At 39.6% G+C, this 16,601-nt stretch overlaps 1 protein-coding gene across 1 annotated transcript in view; it reads right to left on the bottom strand.

Moving 5' to 3' along the window:
- Positions 1–949: 949 nt before the first annotated feature.
- LOC308290945 (uncharacterized protein) overlaps positions 950–16,601 on the bottom strand; it is a gene marked incomplete at its 3' end in the record, with an annotated part of 32,716 nt that continues 17,064 nt past the window's right edge. The window contains exons 8-16 of the mRNA XM_080732860.1: positions 10,855–10,923; positions 10,614–10,682; positions 10,428–10,493; positions 10,239–10,322; positions 9,675–9,794; positions 6,890–6,958; positions 6,370–6,438; positions 1,258–1,429; positions 950–1,079 (exon numbers count right to left, since the gene is read on the bottom strand). Of these exons, the coding sequence (XP_080588986.1) occupies positions 950–1,079; positions 1,258–1,429; positions 6,370–6,438; positions 6,890–6,958; positions 9,675–9,794; positions 10,239–10,322; positions 10,428–10,493; positions 10,614–10,682; positions 10,855–10,923 (848 nt within the window). The remainder of the gene's footprint in view (positions 1,080–1,257; positions 1,430–6,369; positions 6,439–6,889; positions 6,959–9,674; positions 9,795–10,238; positions 10,323–10,427; positions 10,494–10,613; positions 10,683–10,854; positions 10,924–16,601) is intronic.

Raw genomic sequence — 16,601 nt, 5'->3', positions numbered from 1 at the left:
TTTTTTTCATTTAATTGCACTTTGTAATGTTTAAAGGAGCTATAGTCAAATTTTTCTTGAAAAACGGATGCTAAAATGAAAATGTTTAGAAAATATTTTATAAAAAAGATTAAGCTTCTATGTGTTTCTATTCAAAAATGACCGCAAAAAGCGTAAAAGAATGATAAAATAATTTTGGTCATTGTCAGGCTAACTTTGTTTATATCCCTCTTCTATTCCTTTATATGGATTGATAAGGGATGTAAACAAAGTCGGCCTGATGCCAAAATGATTATTTTAACATTATTTTATGCTTTTTGTGGTCATTGAATAGAAGCACATACATGAAGCTTAATCTTTTTTATAAAATATTTTCTAAACATTATTTTTATTTTAGCTTCCGTTTTTCAAGAAAGTCCTTTGTTATTGCACCTTAATGTTTAAAAGCTATAACATTGTTACAGCAGGCTACCTCAGTGGTTCTTAAAGGAGTAGTTAACCCCCAAAATGACTTTTTTTCTATTAATTACTCATGCCATGGAGACTAGAGTTCAATAATATTTTTTGGTTTTTGTCGCATTCCTAAGACAAAAAATTGATTTGAGTAAATTTACCCCCATTGATTCCGGATGGTGACCCGTTTCGAAACGGGTCACCATCCGGAATGAATGGGGGTAAATTTATTGTTGTCACATTTTTGTCTTAGGAATGTGACAAAAAACTAAAAATATTATTGAACTCTAGTCTCCATGGCATGAGTAATCAATAGAAAAAAAGTCATTTTGGGGGTGAACTACTCCTTTAAGAATTTCATGTCAGGGATCCCTGCCAAAATCTAAATCTATCTGGCCACGGACACACCATCTGAAAAGGTTTTGTGCCAGTTGACAATAGCCTATTTTAGCGCACTGAAATGTTTGTGCTCAAAATAAAAATATGTTTGCTATTGATACACATATATTTTGTATCATTACCTCAACGCCACGGCAAGTTTTTGCTTGGGCTCTATGTTAGCCCTGTAATTGGTTCCAGGTCCCTGGAGGTCTTCGCCGACGATGCTCAGCAGGTCATCCATTTTAGCTGGACTCATCCTGAAGTACCTATGGTTACAGAAACATACTGATGGTTACAGAAACATACTGTATCACTTATTCAATGTTAAACATATTGGCTAACAGGAATGTAAGTTCACAATCATGCATGCTATTTCAGATGGTAACAACATACAGTAATGGTCATATGCGCAACTGTACTGAACAGTACATGGCCACCACAAACCTGTGGTATCGTTCTCCAAACATTTGGAGCTCAGCTACCAGGTTATGGTATTGTCCCTGCTGCTGTCGTTTTTGGTTGATGGGGTGAACCCACCATCTGCGGGTTCCCCTTCCCTGCCGCCGTCGTCTCAGAAGTAAAAGCAGGGCAAGGGCCCTTCTGCGATTCACAGCAGCTGACAGAAGAAACACACTTATAGTCATAAAGTGTACAAATTATGGGTCCATACGGGTCAATCTGTATGAGTTTATGGGCATAGTTGAAAAATATAAAGTGGATATGAAATGTAGGCTATTGATATATAGATTTGTATAGGCTATCAATGAAGTTTCATTCTGAAATTATAAACACAATGACTATCAAAAGGTTGTGTAGGTAGGCTACATCATATTCATAGCTCTCCAAGCATGGCTTTAATTAAAATAATTATTTTAATTTATTTAAAAGGTTAAATTCATTTCAACATGTGTGTAAACAAGAGATGCTATACAGCACCAGGTAATACTACAGTGTAAACACAGGTAATAACCACACACAGATAATAACCCAATTTCACATCTATAACCAGTGTACAAATTAATTTATGGGCATATAGTTGAAATGTAAAGTTTGAGAAACACTGGTCTAAAAACACTGCTGAATTAAATAGGTTTCTGACATTATAGACGACACAATCCCTCAGGTGTGTATCAATGCACTAGTTAGTACACAGGAGTAACAGGACCACGTAATACAACAGTTAAATATAATAATATTAAATATATAAAGTCAAGTGAATATGAAGTGTAGGCTATTGCCTACATGTACCCACCCATGGATGTATAGTTGACAGCTGCCAATAACTCTTATAAATCCTATAAATCGGAGATATTGAGGATGAAAATGAAATCAATCGATTGCCACTCTTGATTCCAGTGACTTCTCCCGCACAAATGTTGGTGTAGCCCGGAGCGTTACGCATACGCGAGTAAGCATACGGACAGTACGCGCGTATGCGCGCGTTTTCTTGGTGTAGTCCGACCGTTAAGCAGCATGTAAGCTCTGAACTGAAAAAGTGTGATGAAGTCCTTATTCGTGTATGTTGTGAAAATGTAAGTGTGAACTGTGCAGGAATAGCTTGGCAGCGATAAGACTTCCGGCCGATCTCTTCAGAATAAGAGTAAAGCCATTGAAAAACGATACATTTTGCCATAATAATGCACATTAAAAATATAGAAACGAACAAACAAATTGCACCTACTGTATGTGAAGTGAGCAGGAATAACGTTGCAGCAATAATAGTCTACTTCCGGTGGCCGATCTTCAGAATAAGAGTAAAGCCATTGAAAAACGTTGAAAAACTATACATTTTGCCATAATATGCACATTAACAATATAGATTATGTATCTAAACGAACATAAATTTGCAAATTTGTATGTGGGCCAGTGTGTTCTTCTTCTCTGGTTTTATTGGCGGATCGCAAACAACTTAAAGGTGCATACCGCCACCTACTGTACAGGAGTGTGTAGCTCATCGCTGGGATGACCATCAGAATGTATTTAAATTCTGTTAATCAGCCTTGTGTCAACTAAGACAACTATATATATATATATATATATATATATATATATATATATATATAGTTATATATATAGCCTGACACTCAGCCTGAATTGACATTTCGTTCCCTGAGTCGCCAAAATAAAAATTTAAAGGGGTGTGGCTAGCGATTCAGGGTCTGGAACTAGGCTAATATATATATATATATATATATATTCGAGTCTCATTGACACTCCCAAAAGGGGCACCTGTCTGTTCAGCCCAACCTGACAATGCGTTTTCTGTTTACTAAAAAGCTGGAGAGACAGAGCCCCCCCAGTTACTGAAAAAAAGCTGTGAAATAAGCTGCAATGGTTATTAGCAGAATCTATTGAGCTATTCAACATAGAATTATCTTTATTAAAACCCACATCAGTAAATGTGTACAACCTCCATTTGGCCACAAGATGGACTCATATGACCACACTTATATTTGTCACCGTGTCACCGATGAAGCAGTCTGTGATTAGGCCTATACTGTAGGCCTATAGTAGATTTAATCAGTGTGGAAACATTACTTTTTTTTTTACATTACAACTCAAGTACTGTACATCCTGTAACTAAGTACAATTTTGAGGCAGATTTTACTTGGGTGTTTTTTTAATTTGTCAATAATTTATACTTCTACTCTACAAGGTTATGGTTGTAGATTTTCATTATAATTACAACAAAACATACATTACCACTTAAAAGCCCTATTTTATAATTGGTTATTCTAAATTAGCCGCTCTACAGGCTCACAAGTAAATCAGCAATATTTGAAAATAATTTACACATTTTGTACTATTTTGAGTATAGCCGGACTCTGTATAGAAATCCATGCTGTATGCCACATCTCCCATTATTGACTTGATTATGCTTAGTTCAGTGTGGTATCAAGCACCGAAAATAGACGACCTCCGCTATTTTCGATGTTTTCACCTAAAGGCACTTTTAGAAATGTCAGCTCCTGTTGAGTGTAGTCACTGAATATTCCCATTTGAATAGCATTGGCAGTTAAAAGCAAAATTATATATCTTTGAGTCAGTAGCAACAGGATAGAATCAGGTTTCAAGCCAAGGAAAGTCCAACTATAGTATTGTATTGCACATTTCCTAGAAGAGGGGGAACAAATCACAAGATATACACAGCCTCAGGTAATATACAAATACATATTTTTATGTTGATTTGAATCAAACAGATACAAACACTATGATGGCTGAAAAAATGATTCACACACAGGGGAAACAAATCACATAATAAAAAATATATATATTTTTTTCTAATGTTGACTTCAGTTCAACATATAAAACAAAACCTAACTACTATGATGGCTGAAAAGAGTACATTGATTTTATATTGAGATTTATATTTGCAAGAAAACATTAAAACCAGGATGAATATACATAACGTCCTCACAAAACATTGGTTTACATTGACATCGGTCAATGTTTGTCCACACCTTTGACTAATTATGAATGTAATGTTGACTGATACATGTGATGCTAGTAGGAAACCCATTTAGTGGAATTATATGTTTTGCCAGTCTGGAGTGCTATGCTGGATTAGTGGGTCTAATAATGTCGATTTATCAAGTTCATGTATGATTTCAATGTTTGAGCAAGGTGTTTGCTGCTACTTGTTACCTGTGAGGTGTCTTCTCAAAGGTTCGACCTCCCGTTGTTCAGTTAACATTCACCAGGTTAACATTCACCAGCGTCAGCAGGTTAGCATTTCACCAGGTTGGCATTCACCAGCGGTAGTTTTACTGAGGTTAGTGTTAGGGTAAAGGTTAGGTTTAGGTGGTCGGGTCGGAAGAATGGGAGGTCAGAACTATGACATGGCACCACATGGGGTGCAGATGCCAGTCCAGGCAAGTGAACGTTTTTGTCATGCAGCCTAATAAAAAGATAAGGCACCACTAGAGACAGGCATGGACTGAGATATTAAGCTGTATCTACTAAGAAAGAAATAACATAGAAAAGCATCACATTCAATATTTGTGTTATTTCAGCTTGCCCTGTGTATTGTAGATTGTAATTTTCTCTAATGGCATCTTAACCAGGACACATTCAGTTCAGGCGTCCATGGATCATGAAGATAAGGCACCACTATAGACTATAGGCTAAGCTTCATCATGATGAAGATGATGACATTTAGTGAGAAGCATTTCAAGAATTCCAATACACATTTTCATTGAAGGATAGAATTAAATGTGCATATTGCGTAGCATCAGAGAGTGTGTGTCACTACACTGTGCTAAGTATCTTACAATCTGGCATAGATTGAGGTGAGCATTAAAGCTTTTCCTATATGGTTAATGATTGTAAGGTTCGTCCCGTTTAGTTGCACTGATGAGTCCTAAAATTTTGTTTCCATCTAAACGTTTTTCCACATTTGCATTCAAAAGGTTTCTCTCCTGTATGGTTACGCTGGTGAAGTTTTAATTCTGAACGAGATCCAAAATTCTTTCCACATAAACAATTAAATGGCTTCACTCCAGTGTGAGTGCGACGGTGAGATTTTAAGCTTGCAGCAACAGTGAAACCTTTCCCACACAGGTCACAGACATAGGTCTTTTCTTCAGAGTGAATTTGCTTGTGACTGTTTAAGCTCCCAGTGGTCGTGCAACACTTTCCACATTGGTCACAGCGGTAAGGTTTCTCTCCTGTGTGAATTCTTAGATGTGTTTTTAACTCACCTGTTTGACAGAACGTTTTACCACATTGATCACACTGGTATGGTTTCTCTCCTGTATGAGTTCTCTGGTGGACTATGAGAGTAGACTTTGTGCTGAATCCTTTCCCACACTGATCACATTGGTAGGGTTTCACTACAGCATGAATAATTATCTGGTGTGATTTTACATTGCTCATTGTTCTGAACCTTTTCCCACACTGGTCACAGGTGTAGGGTTTTTCTCCAGTGTGAATTTGTTTGTGAGACTCTAAGGTATAAGCAGTAGTGAAATACTTTCCACATTGATCACACTGGTAGGGTTTCTCTCCTGTATGAGTTCTCTGGTGGGCTCTAAGATTAAACTTCTCGCCAAATCCTTTACCACACTGATCACAATGGTAGGGCTTCACCCCAGCATGAATCATCTGATGACAGTGGTCATGGTAGGGATGGTTCTTCACTGGTAGTTGGGCAGGATCGAGAATGGGGAGAGACAAACAAAAAAAGGAAAACAATTCAGGAACAACATGCATATTTAGATAGATTATATTTATTACATTTAGAAATAACATGCACGTTTGGTTCTACAGGGTGAATTCCGAGCTCATGAGGTTCATACGGCCATAGCTGAATGGGCGAAGAGTAGTTTATATGGATCAAAATCCCCAGTTCACATTTTCACACCCCAGTGACAGACCTCTGACATCATGTGTCACCATATAAGGAGTTCTGAATGCAGCTACGCCCAAATATGGAGTGTGTTGTCACGAAATCAGGCGCAAATAAATCAGTCAGCTCCATACTGTATACAGGTACAAAAGAGGGCATTCCCATATATGGGCATTTACTGGTAATATGAGGACAACATAAGTCATTACCTCTGGGGTCAGGTGGCTCCAAAGGAGGGGTCTGGGCCATTCCTTGTGGACTGGCGTCATCGTGCTCAGCTGAGAAGTGACATGGAATGTATATTAATCCTGAAGAAATGTATTTAGGGCTGAATGTCATGCAACTAAAGGTATGTTGCCTCCATTGGTGTTTTTAATGTGAAGGACTTTGGAAGGATTGGGGATTGTGATTGCAAACAAAACACACAGAAAGATGTGTGGGGAAGGGGTTGTGTTTTCAAACAAAAGAAGAAAAAAAACATCTGGTGGAGGGGGTTGTGTTTGCAAACTGTCTGTGCAACTTCTCAACTAGCCTGAGGGAACACACACACACACACACACACACACACACACACACACACACACACACACACACACACACACACACACACACACACACACACACACACACACACACACACACACACACACACACACACACACACACACACACATATATATATGGTACATTTGTTGGTTAGAATAAGAATATTTATGAAAAAGTACATGCCTTTGTCCTGGGGTGGCTCCAATGATGGGGTGTGGCTCATTCTCTGGCTACCGTCCTCATGGTGTTCAGCTGAGAAGTAAAGACAGTTGAGTTTGGATAATTATGTAATTTGTCAAGTATTGTCTTTAATGAGCAAGCGACTGATAGAGCAATAGACCATATTCACACCGTGGCCATCTTGGATCACATGACTTCCTGGGATAGCAGCCTGCATTACAAACCATTGTGAACAGTGGAGCGATGGTCCCAAAATATGAGTTCTATTCAACCAATTTCTTTTTACCAAATTGACAAACATCAACATCCCCAAAATGACTAAATAGAAGGGTATATCCACAATATTAATGGTAGTTAGATAGGTTTCGGTCAGTGTTACTCTGTACAAAGACTTGCTACAGTATGCAGACTAGTGCTTGCTCTGCCATCATTATAGTTAATAGTGCTGTATCGTGATTTTTGCATATTAATCAGAAACGATCTAACAACAAATAGTTAATATGATAGTGGAGCAAGCACTGCACAGATAGCAAGTCTTTGTACACAGTAAGATTGCAACCTAACTACCATGGGTAGGTACCAATTTGGTCAAAAGAAATTTCTTGAATAGAACTCATATTTTGGGACCATCGCTCCATTGTTCACAATGGTTTGTAATGCAGGCTGCTATCCCAGGAAGTCATGTGATCCAAGATGGCCACGGTGTGAATATGGTCTATTGTGGGCAGTAACAGCCGTGTTGTCAGACCGCACTGTAACTAAACTGGCGGACGCCAGGGTGCTTGATCTCTTCAGCAGGCACGGGGTCCGTTGGAAGAGATGCTACCAGTGTTATTATCAACACTTAAAATTGCCATCAAGAAATCTTGTGAAATAAAATGTCGCCAACCAATCATCAAGGACGATGATACACGAAAGAACCACATGTCTCAAACACCTAACCGATTACGTTCAGTTCCCTCCAAATACCAAATCCCTGAGGAGGATGAAGGACAAAGAGTGGCGGAGTTCATAAAAAGGTCAGTGCATCTCTGGCAAAAAGCATTAAGATATTAACATTAACGTTATTATTATTATAATTATTTTACAAAAAAACATGGGCTTTATTTTCAGAATAAATTATTTTGTACTAATATATGTTTTAATTGTTTATCCATTCTATGCAGCTCAACTCTGATGAGTTTATCCGAAGCGTTCCTCTCATCGCATCTGCGCTGGACCCCTGACACTTTCGCCAGCACAAAGAGTCTAAGTTACAACTAAATTGCATGAAATGGCAAAAGATGTGGATTCTGCAACAAGTGCAACAAGCAGTGGAGCGGAGGCCGCTACTGCTGCTGGAGATGACGACGATGATGACGACACAGTGTGTGAGTGAGGGAGACCACCTTTACGCACAGATGACAACGCGAACAACAGTGCAATGTGACTGCTCCTTGGACATAATTACGCTACGTCCTCGGACAGTGGGTCAGCAAACAAAGTGGAGAGCTACTTAAGAGAATTCTGCTGACTTGGTAGTAAAATGGTAAATGGTGCATTTATATTGCACTTTTATCCAAGGCACTTTATAGACCTTTTCTCCGCAGCTAATTTGACAATTAACAGACTGTGTACGCAACTGACACTAACTGTTTATTAACCAGATACTGCAATGCTGTCACTCCCATAACACACCAACTCCTCCAGCCTCCAGGTATCAACTAAAAACGGCAATGTTTCCTAGGCTCTGGAGTTGGATGTCGCTCATTCACTTTCTATTTTTGTTGACTCTTCGAATCTCGAGGGTCCTGTCATGCATAATTGGTTCTCAAAGTGGGTCCGGGACCCCCATGGGTCCTTGAGGGAGTTCCATGGGTCCCCAGCTAAGGTTAGGAAACAAATGGACCCTTATATGTAACTCAGAGTGTACAAATGGAACCACACTCTTAGAGTTAAATTAACATCGATTTTACAATATAAATTGGTCTCTCAGAGATAGAAATGCCATTAAATGGGGGTCTGTAGCGGCATGCATGTCAAACAGGGGGTAAAATGGTTGGGAATCACTGCTAAAGCCTTAAAAATATTATCTTATGGGGGACCTTGGAATATCTTTTGAAATGGGGGTCCGCGGGCTAATAAGTGTCAATTTGGGGGTCCTTGAAAAGTTTGAGAACCTTTGCTGCTTCACTGTCCCGCAATGAAGGAGAGAGAATCTTATCTCTATTGCATATTGTTTTGATTTTCCCATTCCCACTGGGCCAGATAACAGATAAAAAAAATATTTTTCTCCATTCAAGTGGATGGTAAGATACAGATAAAAAAAGATATCTGTCACAGATTTAAAAAAAATACATATCTGTGACAGATATTCTTTTTATCTGTATCTTACACTTTTTATCTGGAGAAAGATTTTTTTATCTGTTATCTGGCCCAGTGGGAATGGGCCTTAATGGATATAAAACCCTTGTTCTCCCTCTTTTTAAATGTAACTGTCCTATTGTAGCCTACAGTTTATTTTAAGTAATCGGACCCCTATTACTTATTCTGTAATTAGATTTGAATAAGCCATGACTTGACATGAATTGATGCAAGGACGCAGTATACACTCGTGCACTTGTCATGTTGCTCAGCAGTGCTCAAGTTGTGCTCAGAAGGTTGGAGTGTTTGCTCAGACCGATGAAAATTTCGAGGGAACATTGGTGTGTGTGTGTACATTTTATTGTACTGTAACAAAAACAACTTTATTGTTTAAGAAAGAAAGAAAGAAAGAAAGAAAGAAAGAAAGAAAGAAAGAAAGACATACTTAGGTCCTGGTGGTCTTCCACTTCCACTTCAACTTCAGCTGGTTCCTGTTTAATAGAAACATTGATAGCCGTCACAGGAGAACTCATCTTCACCTGCTGGCTGGACATTACAGATTGGTCTGGAATAGAGAGAAATGTGGTGCATTAATACAGTGCCTTTACTATTATTATTATTTTAAGTCTAGAATCAAGCCATCTAGGACCATGATAAAACCGTTGATTCGGTGAAGGAGAAGAAAAGGTAAAATAAAGAAAAACAAACAAACAAAGAAACACACACATATATAAGTATACTCTTTGAATGTTCTCTCTTGGTCAACACTAATGAGGGCATGATTGGTTCTGTAATACTGGTTCTGTGTGCAAGTGTCTAGTCAGTAACCCCAAAGAACAGAATAGAACCTATAGGGGTCAGACTTGGGTGTGTACCCTGATGGCTACTGGCACAAAGGACTGACCAAATCATGTTGTGCTGACCCAGGGAGGATGTTGATACAGTAAATGGCAATTTGTGTCAGGGGATACAATGGCGTGGGGGGTAATAGGATGACGTGCATAGTTACCTGAGGTTGAAGGCTGTTGCAGTGAACTTGTGTGTGTTTGAGTGTGGACTGTGTGGCACTGTGTGTCACTGCGGCTGTGCACAGCTGGAAATTGATATGGCAATTGTGACTTTGTTAGTCTTCTGTAGGTTTTGTTGGAAGGCTGTGCTGTGATTTTGACACTTGAGAGCGTGAATGGAAAGTAGTCACCTGTGTTTTGGGGTGACTCCAATGATGTGTGACTCATTCTGTTGAGACTGTTGTCATGGTGTTCAGCTGAGAAGCAAAGACAGTTGGGTTTGTCAAGTAATGTCTTAAATTAGCAATGTGATGTGCACAGTGCAAGTGTTATAGTAAGTATAATAGTAATGTAAAAAACACGAGTACTTATTGTACCTGAGATGTAGGGTGTCTCTAATGACCGTTTCCTCTGACGTGCCATTCGGGCCTTTTCAAGACGTTGAACTGAGAAATGAAGAGATGGATGTGAGGTCCTTGTGAGCAGCAATGATATGTATATGTAATCTATGTAAGAAGTAATGTGTGGTGTTGTTGTATTTGTATAGAGGTAATAAATGTGAAGATGTCAGTGTATTGAAGGCAATGTATAACAGAGTCAATGGGAAAGTATAGTCACCTCTGGCGTCTGCAGTTTCCAATGAGCGTTTGTGTCTTGCTGCCTTGCTTCGTTTCTCCAACCGTTGAGCTGAAAAGTGAAGACATTGTGATGTGAGGTACTTGTATGAACAGTATGATATATAGTATACGTAATCTATGTAAAAAGTAATGTATGTTCGTGTTATTGTGTTGATTTAGTAAATATCATTAAATGGTGATGGGTTTTTGGATTAATTCCCATATTTGTAATTCCTTTAGAAAGTTATCCTTTCACAGAAGACTCAGCTTCCACCCACAGCGTAAAATCACAGTTAGAGTCAGAGTCCAAGAAAGGAGACCACACCAGTGTACGTCGATTTGAAATAATTGTATTAACAGGATAGTTCAGAGTTCAACGTACAGTACAGCAATTCACCCATAGTGCCTTCTGGTCTAATAGACAGTTGACATGATTTTATATAGTTACTGTAAGACAGTAGGATTGGTCCTGTCGTGATGATGTAATATCGTGACCAGTGATCACCTAAAAGGGCTGTGATGACCTTTATCAGTGGACAGAACACAACAGAGTTGTTGACATGGTCTAATATTGTTGTTGACAGCTTCCTGCCGTCACTCCATAAGGCTAAAGATTGTTTTTAGCCGTTACCAGTTAAATATCATGCCCTTGTACAGTGTCAAGGCTGTTGGAATGACAATGTTAGAATAACAGGGTTTGTTTTGGAACACAAAGTGGCAAAGAGCACAATTAAACAATTATGATATTTGACCGTTATACACACATTGGTACACACTACTATATTAATATTATATTAATAATATTAACCAAACAGGATCTATCAAATGGTTAATGGGAAAACAGTTACCTGTGGTCTCTGCCGTTTCCAATGACAGTCTCCGTGTCTTTGCCAGCCGTGCTTTTTCCAGCCGTTGAGCTGAGAAGTGTAGATAGTTGGAAGTGAGGTACTTGAATCAGCAGTAATGATATGTACGTAATCTATGTAAGCAGTAATGTGTATTTGTGTTTATGTAGTCAAAATCAATGTCAATGTAGTGAAGGCAATGTATTAAATGGTTAATGGGGAAACCTGATTAATTACCTCTCGCATCTAGCGACTCCACTGAGTATGTCTGGCGTCGTTTCGAGGTGAAGATAGTTGGATGTGAGGTACTGTACGTGAGTTGTCAGTAACAATGTATATGTAAGAACTGAAGTGTGCTGGTGTTTTTTTATTGATGTAACAAATGTGAATATGTCATTGTAGTGAGTATTACAGTCGTTGGAAAAACAGTACCTTTGGCTTCTGCAGTTTCCAATGAGCGTCTGTCTGCCTGTCGTCGTTTTTCCAGCCGTTCAGCTGAGAAGTGTAGATAGTTGGAGGTGAGATACTTGAATGAGCAGTAATGTTGCATATGCACTCTGTGAGAAATAATGTGTGCTGTTGTTTTTGTATAAATGTGAAGCTGTCAGTGTAGTAAGGCTGTAACCGAACATTCGTAGGTTTGTTCGTTCGTTACGTTACCAATCGAAGTTCTAAATTAATGGGTTCAGTTTTTTTCTTGTTTTTGTTTTACACCAAAAATATTATCAGAATGTGATAGGCCTATTCAGATTAGGAAACAATACAAACTATGAGTCAATTATGGGACCAGCACATGGCATTCCATGTGGCACAACTAATCTGAGTGCTTATTAACAAATGTAAGTATGAACGCTAATACATTTTGCCGGCCGGAGCTGCGAATTGAAGATAGCTGGATGCGAGGTACTTAAATGAGCAGTTATGAGTGGAAGCTGCGCTGAGCTGAGGGAGTTCCATGAGTCCCCAGCTAAGGTTAGGAAACAAATGGACCCTTATATGTAACTCAGAGTGTACAAATGGAACCACACTCTCAGAGTTAAATTAACATTGATTTTACAATATAAATTGGTCTCTCAGAGATAGAAATGCCATTAAATGGGGGTCTGTAGCCTAATGCATGTCAAACAGGGGGTCCTTGACATTAAAATGGTTGGGAATCACTGCTAAAGCCTTAAAAATATTATCTTATCGGGGACCTTGGAATATCTTTTGAAATGGCGGTCCGTGGGCTAATAAGTGTCAATTTGGGGGTCCTTGAAAAGTTTGAGAACCGTTGCTGCTTCACTGTCCCGCAATGAAGGAGAGAATCTTATCTCTATTGCATATTGTTTTGATTTTGTCAACATGTGTATATACTTAGATAGATACCTTTATTATCCCAAGGGGAGTCTGTAGGCCTAAAGGCCCATTCCCACTGGGCCAGATAACAGATAAAAAAAATCTCTTTCTCCAGATATAAAAAATCTTTTTCTCCATTCAAGTGGATGGTAAGATACAGATAAAAAAAATATGTCACAGATTAAAAAAAAAAAAAAAAACATATCTGTATCTGTATCTTACCATCCACTTTGTATCTGGAGAAAGATTTTTTTATCTGTTATCTGGCCCAGTAGGAATGGGCCTTAATTGATATAAAACCCTTTTCTCCCTCTTTTTAAATGTAACTGTCCTATTGTAGCCTACAGTTTATTTAAAGTAATCGGACCCCTATTACTTATTCTGTAATTAGATTTGAATAAGCCATAACTTGACATGAATTGATGCAAGGACGCAGTATACACTCGTGCACTTGTCATGTTGCTCAGCAGTGCTCAAGTTGTGCTCAGAAGGTTGGAGTGTTTGCTCAGACCGATGAAAATTTCGAGGGAACATTTAATTGTAACAAAAACAACTTTATTAAGAAAGAAAGAAAGAAAGAAAGACATACTTAGGTCCTGGTGGTCTTCCACTTCAACTTCAGCTGGTTCCTGTTTAATAGAAACATTGATAGCTGTCCCAGGAGAAGTCATCTTTACCTGCTGGCTGGACATTACAGATTGGTCTGGAATAGAGAGAAATGTGGTGCATTAATATAGTGCCTTTATTATTATTATTATTTTAAGCCTAGAATCAAGCCATCCAGGACCATCATGAAATGTAATGATATGTATGTAATCTATGTAAGCAGTAATGTGTATTTGTGTTTATGTAGTCAAAAGACGCTGAGAAGACGCTGACCTTCGACAGAGACAGTCGCTTTTTTCTCTCTCTCTCTCTCTCTCTCCCCCGGCCTACCCTGGCCCCGTTATCTCTATCTCCTCGGAGTCGAGATGGCGGGGCCTCCGATAATCTATCGCCTCCCCTCGGCTATATCTTGTGTCTCTTGTCCGCGTTTGCCTGCCTGCTCCTTGTGACTGCTCTGAGGGACCTGCCTGGCTATCGCTCTCTCTGCTATTCTGCACTTCGGAGCAAAGATGGAATTCATTAATTGGGGCCTGAGTGCGATCGATACCATATTCTCAACCAAGACATCGAATGATGGAGACTCACACTGTCCTGGCTCATCCTACCCAGCGGGATTTGTAAAAGATTCTTACGGGAAATGGCAACCACTATGCCTGTTTCCGTTAAGCATCGAAGATTCGGAAGACATAATTATATTTTGGAGCCTGGTGACGGGTACCCTAATGCTTGGAACTGCAGCGGGGCTCGTATACCGAAAGATAAAGAAGATGGCAGGAGCTCAACAGAATGCCCAACGCCTGCCGGAGATGATAGCGGAGATCGGACGGGGTGTTCAGCTGATGTCGGGAAGGCTGGAGCTCATTACAGCACGAATTACAGCACGAATGGCTAACCCCTGAGACGGGTCGCACTGGGAAAGACTTTGAGGGGGGCTACAATCAAGCCGCCCCGAGCTAAAGTCTGTTTTCAAATGGATATGATTCGGACCCCCTGCCCGCAAACAATCAACCGAGAGCTGCGGTGGAGCAGAGGGGAGCTTGCTATGCTTTTCCCACGGAGCGTCCCCTGGAACTCACCCGCCCCAACCCCCCAACCCGCCCAGACCCCCCAACACCTGCGGGCAGCGCTGTCTCAACTTTCACACGGTGGGGGCTGCGTCGGCCCGTGGATTACACACACTCACACATTCATTGCCTGGCGCGCACAAGGGCATGGTGAACTCTCTCTGACTGTTGCTCGAACTTTCTCGAACTTATCGCATTCCAACGCGTGTTAAGTCAACAGCACGATACATCAAGAGACTCTATGTTCTGTGTGACCTTGTCAAACTGATAAACCCGACACAACATCTGTCTCTGATTTCCTCTGTCCCCTTTCCCTCCTGCAAGGCTTGAACATGTTTTGTCTAAGGAGTGTTTTTGCAAATGGTTATCCTGTTATGACTTATAATCAGAGCTCATGACCGTGATGAATATTTGATTTTTTTGACTCACCCTCATGTCCTTACCCCTCCCCTCCCCCCCCTCCTCTCCTGCTCTTTTTCTTCTTTCCAGCCTTTTCTCTCTTCCCCTCCTGTGTGTTTGTTCGTCAACCTGTTTGTTTTGTTTTTGTCTTCATGTGGGGACTACGGATGAAATTTAGCATTCTTGCTAATTCCGGTGTATTTACATTGCATTCATGTAGTGTTCATTAATATGCATTGTCCCGTCTAAATAAATAAATACAATACAAAATTAATGTCAATGTAGTGAAGGCAATGTATTAAATGGTTAATGGGGAAACCTGATTAATTACCTCTCGCATCTAGCGACTCCACTGAGTATGTCTGGCGTCGTTTCGAGGTGAAGATAGTTGGATGTGAGGTACTGTACGTGAGTTTTCAGTAACAATGTATATGTAAGAACTGAAGTGTGCTGGTGTTTTTTTATTGATGTAACAGATGTGAATATGTCATTGTAGTGAGTATTACAGTCGTTGGAAAAACAGTACCTTTGGCTTCTGCAGTTTCCAATGAGCGGCGCTGTCTGTCTGCCTGTCGTCGTTTTTCCAGCCGTTCAACTGAGAAGTGTAGATAGTTGGATAATTAATAGGGGTGTGTATCCATCCCTTACATGGCGATTCGATACGTATCCGATACATGGGCTCCGATTCGATTCAGAGACGATACATCTTACATACAAAACGATTCGATACGATTCGATTCGGTGCAATTTCGATACGATTTCGATTTTGTGGAATTTTATGCGATTCGATACGATTCGATGCGATATGGTGTGATCTGATACATAAGAAGCTATAATCTATAAAGTAGCATTGCTGACCTTCAAATAATGAATATCTCATAAAAGACCAAGGAATAACAGAAAATTGTAAAGAAAGATGGATGACAAATCATTTTAGTATCATGTCATTGTTGTGTTCATTCTAAATAGACACAGACACGTAGATACAAAAAATAATTAATGTAAACTACAAAGCCTACTGACATGGTTTGAAAATCTGTCTCACACACCCATTTCAAAGAGCGTCACTTTAGCAGTTACAGTTGGTCAGGTGGAGAAATAAAACAAACACACAAAAGGCCTGGCCCTTCAGGCTTCAGTACAGTGCAATAATTGTACTTTGCAAAGCTGCTATAATAACACTGAAAAACTAAAATATTACATCCTCACCAATGCCACAGATCAGATCAATCCTCAGCAATGCCACAGATCAGATCACCAAGTAAAACTAGTAAAAGAGCCTGCTGTTATTCAGTCAATAAGATCATTTCAAAAAGATCCACTTTACAACAGTAACAACAGCAGTATAAAGTAAGTGCAACGTTTGAAGTCTGGCACACATCATGTCTTCTTGTTATCTTATGGCTCTACTGCAGTAGTTATAAAAAGAAATCAATGTCAAGGACCCCCAGTTTGACATGGATCAGGCTCTTGTCTTAAGTTTAAATGGAACCAAA

The sequence above is a fragment of the Nannobrachium achirus genome, assembly GCF_963921795.1.
Source record: "Nannobrachium achirus genome assembly, chromosome: 9".
Lineage (NCBI taxonomy): Eukaryota > Metazoa > Chordata > Actinopteri > Myctophiformes > Myctophidae > Nannobrachium > Nannobrachium achirus.
This window is presented reverse-complemented; position numbering and strand designations above follow the sequence as displayed.